At 37.7% G+C, this 4,694-nt stretch overlaps 1 protein-coding gene across 1 annotated transcript in view; it reads left to right on the top strand.

Moving 5' to 3' along the window:
* Nucleotides 1-4,694, top strand: part of Btg3 (BTG anti-proliferation factor 3) — a 15,041-nt gene that overhangs the window by 7,856 nt on the left and 2,491 nt on the right. Inside the window, exon 4 of the mRNA XM_005360546.2 lies at nt 2,302-2,509. Coding sequence (XP_005360603.1) covers nt 2,302-2,509 — 208 coding nt within the window. The remainder of the gene's footprint in view (nt 1-2,301; nt 2,510-4,694) is intronic.

Genomic DNA, 4,694 nt, shown 5'->3' on the forward strand with positions numbered 1-4,694 from the left:
ACTGAGCCATTTCCCCAGCCCCTTGCCAAGCATTTTAATGTACACCAAGAGGTGGTGTGTAGAATGTAGGCACCTGCTCCTGTCACTGTGTTTCTTTCATGTGGCACAGCCCTTTCAAGTTAGGGGAAGCTCAAGTGATGATATAGGACAGTGACCTTTAGTCGGTCTTTATCTCTGCCTCTTGTTTCTGTTTTCAGAAAACTTAGTAACATTTTAAAGATTTTTATTTTCATAATAGAAATTCTGTCATCTCAGCAACTGTAAAAGGGCGTTAGGTGTTGTCTTCAACCTATTAATACAAACATTAGGTTAACTAGGCACCTATGGAGTTTTCAGAACTTAAACAACATTCTTAGGTAGTTCACAGGGTAATAAGGGAGAAGAAATAGTAAGCAAATTACAACAGACTATTATTTGTGCCCTACTAGAAATTCCTGCAAAATACAGTGTTAGGTAGCCAACTACCTCGTGGGTGACACTTGGGCTGCTGTGTGAAGGGTGGATTGGGGGTGATGAGGTGACAAGATTGGGAAGCTGTTTTTCTCCAAGAAGGAGAAGCAGGATAGGTCAGTAGCATGAGCACCCACAATTTTCCTATAGTGGTGTTGTGGGAGTTTCTCTTTGTTTTGAAGGTGCAATTCTCTTGGCCTCTATTTTATAGTGAAGTTTCTTTTTTGATATGAATCCAGATATATGCTTTAGACATGGACACAGCTTTTAACCTCATCTGTAATGAAGATGAAAATGAAGATAAGTAGTAATATTAAAAAGAACCACATGGATGTTCTTCTAAATTTTATCAGGAAAACTCCACATAATTACTTGATATAAGGGTATTGCCTTGGGAAACTGTGGTGAGGTACAGGTTCATTAAAGTAGGGATCTTCAAAATTGTCTTCTTTTGGGCTGGAGAGTGGCTAAGAGATTACGAACACTGACTGCTCTTCCAGAGGCCCTGAGTTCAATTCCAAGCAACCACATGGTGGCTCATGACCATCTATGATGAGATCTTCTGCCCTCTTCTGGCATGTACATGCCCACAGAACATTGTATGCATAAGAAAGAAAGAAGGAAGGACATTGTTTTGTTTTGTCTAAGCTATGTTAAGTTTTGACCAGGGACAGTCAATATTTTTAGACTGTGGGGTGAAGAACGAAGTGTTGCTTGGGTGTTATACTTTAAGACTTTACCCAATGAAATCCTGCTAAAGACCCAAATTTACATGAAATGAACCATCAGTGTCACTGGGATAGACAGCCAATCCCTCCTAATCGTTTTAAATGCTTTTATTTTGTGTCAATACTGCCAGCCACTTAAAGCTGTATTAGCAGTAACCTTATCAAATTTACTCCAAGCCGGGCAGTGGTGATGCATAACTTTAATCCTAGCACTCTGGGATATTATTCCTTATCAGATGTTACAAGCTTTAGGGTCATTGATATGTACAGATCTTTGTGTATAACTGCCATAAACCCCATTATTTGAACTCTCTTAATTGCTTGTGTTATTTCTTTTAGTTTCTTTCCATAAAGACCTAAACATCCCTAATACTAGATGTATCATACAAGATAGATACATTGCCCAAATGTATATCTATGCACTGTGTGTATGCCTGGTGCCTGAGAAAACCAGTATAGGGCAATGAAACCTCGGAACTGGAGTTTCTGGTAGTTGTGAGCCTCTATATGGGTGCTGGGAATTGAACCCAGGTCTTCTGGAAGAGTAGCAGGTGTTCTTAACTGCCATCTCTTCAGCCCTTACGTCCCTTTCTCCCTCTCCCCCTCCCTCTTTCCCTCCCTCTCCCCGTCCCTCCCTCCCTCCCACACCATTTCTAAGGCAAAGTCTTTCTATGGTGCCCTGATACTCACTATGTAGACCAGGCTGGCGTCAAATTCAGATTTTCCTGCCTCTAAGATACAACTAGGCTTTCCATTAGAGTGGGCAGATCCTCACTGCTCCATGACTGCTATGAACGAACAACCTCTTCTCTGTGGCCTGATGTAGTTCTGTGATCTGTGAGGTACATACAGAACATAATAAAAAGATAGATCCCTTGTGATGTTTCAGTTTTTGTTTGATGTCAGTAGAGAAGAAAATAGCCACTTTTATTAATACTTCAATAGACTAGCTAGAAAATTACAACCTACTTGTGCTTTGGATATTAATGTGCACAGTCCAGTTCTGGAATAGTTCCTTTATTGCCATGGAATAATGGCATGACCAGACCTGTTTAATTGTTTTTACAACCATTTCTTGCTTTTCATGTGATTTGTAAGGTTTTTTTTGTGTGTGTATAACTAGGTATGGAGAGAAAAACAATGCATTCATCGTTGCCAGCTTTGAAAATGAGGATGAAAACAAGGATGAGATTTCCAAGAAAGTTAGCAGGGCTCTTGATAAGGTGACCTCTGATTACCACTCAGGATCATCTTCTTCAGATGAAGAAACAAGCAAAGAAGTGGAAGTGAAACCAAGTTCAGTGACTGCAACACCAAGCCCGGTGTACCAGGTAACCACGGAAACTTCGTGTTACTAGATGGTAGATTGTAGGGCATTGGTGGGCTTGCCAGGTACATAATAAGCTAGCCATACTTATGCTTCCCAGGGATTCTGTTGAATATCTGAATCAGCTCCTCTTTCACACACACTAATGGAAGCTGCTTCTCAGAGATGCAGATTGGCATTTAAAGGAAAAAAATCAATAACTTTTATAATTTTCCTATTCCCCTTTTACATTATTAAAGAGAAATTTTACTGAATTTTATTTTGGTTAGTTTTTTATGTAAAAACGAAAAGAAAGTTGGCCTTGTTGGTGTTACCATGGAAGCATTGTATAGTAAATGTGTTTGCACCATAGATTCATTTACTTTATTTATATTTGTATATTAAAAAGCATTTTATTACTTTCTAGAAATTTGACTAGCAATATTCTTTAATAAAAGGAGAGATATTTTTAGTCAGACATTTATAGAAATATTTTGAGGAGCTTTACTCTTTCCACATGTACTTTATAATTTTATTTATTTTAATGTATTTCATATACAAACATGTGAGCATGTGAGTGCTGCACATATAGCTGCATGTCAGAAGAGGGCATTGGGCCCTATTAAAATGGTTGTGAGCCACCATGAGAATTGAATTCAGGACCTCTCGAAGAGCAGCCAGTGCTCTTAACGGCTGAGCCATCTCTGCAGCCCATATTTTTAGTATATTTTAAAATATACCTTCATATATTAGTCTAAATTAGATGTACTTTAATGTGCCAGGTTTATGGTTAGATCAGTGTTAGAATGATACAAAAACTTGTACCTAATAATTAAGAATCTTTGAGTATGAAAAATTAAACTTTCAAGTTCATATAATGATATGATGAATATTTCCTGATTGAAATGTAATTAATTTTTCCTTCTCTTGGTTGTTTAGTTATCCTTTCTTGAATTGACAGGAAAGATAAAAAAGATTATCACATGTTTCTTTTTTATAAAACTTTTCTTTTGAGGGTAGGTTTCACTCTATTAGCCCCAAGTGGGCTACATAATGTGCCAACTACATCGGCCACATAGGTCTTAGACTCAAGGAGATCCACCTGCCTCACTGTCTGTTGGGTGCTAGGGTTAAAGGCATGTGCCACCACATTCAGTAAAACTCTTTTTAGAAAATAACTTACTGCCTGGTGGTGGTGGCATGTGGTGCACGCCTTCAATTCCAGTACTCAGAAGGCAGAGGCAAGCAAGTCTGAGTTCAAGGTGAGCCTGGTCTAGAGAGCGAGTTCCGGGACAGCCAGGACTGTTACACAGAGAAATCCTGTCTCGAAAAACCAAAAAATAATTAAGACTGTAAGAAAGGAAACTTGCAAACACAAACAGTAAACTTAACAGTATAAAAGAGTATGATAGTCCATTCTTCCCTCACTCCTCTCTCCTGTGCTTTGTGAGGTGTTCACCACCACACTTGCTTTGTGTTTTGTTATCTTTCCTTTGCTTTTGTTTGATTGTGGTTGCCTTTCGGATCATTTTTCAAATCTATGCCATAAATATTGAGGTCATTTTTCTGTTAGTATGTTGCATTATATATTACAAACTACCTTTATTGAATTTCCTGGAAATCATCCAGATGTGGTGATTTTGTTTTTACTCAGTCAAGCAAGACTGTAAGTCCCAAAAGAAACTGACTGCCTTGAATTCTTTGTAAGGTTTAATACCAATTGACATTTATTTTTCCCTAATACAAAAGAATGTTAGAATAATAGAAAGGTGTGGAAATTAGGATATCTTACATGCTTATTTGGAAATATTTGTCTTTGGAATTCTAATCAACAAAACGTTTCACAGGAAGGCAGGCAGGCAGGCTACTATTTTAAGCCCTAGTGTAGAAGAAGCTTAGATACAATTCTGCTTTAATCTTCCTATTTTTCTTGACACTGATATTAATGGGTTTTTCGGTAGTGTTTTAAGGTATATTCTAAAAACAAGTTTTTAACACATAAATGTAATGAAAATATACCTTCTGTAATTTGATGATTCACTTTCTAGTTTCTTTTCTAAAGGGGGATTATCTAATAAAGACATTCATAGATCCTGGCAGGAAAGGGTTTTTGTTCTTTAGAGTTTCTGGAAATTACTCCTAGAGTCAGCTCTCGATCTTTCTCCAAATTGATCTATGGACTCAATTCTATCAAAATTCCAAAAGTCGCC

The sequence above is a fragment of the Microtus ochrogaster genome, linkage group LG3 (genome assembly GCF_000317375.1).
Source record: "Microtus ochrogaster isolate Prairie Vole_2 linkage group LG3, MicOch1.0, whole genome shotgun sequence".
In the NCBI taxonomy this organism is placed as follows: domain Eukaryota; kingdom Metazoa; phylum Chordata; class Mammalia; order Rodentia; family Cricetidae; genus Microtus; species Microtus ochrogaster.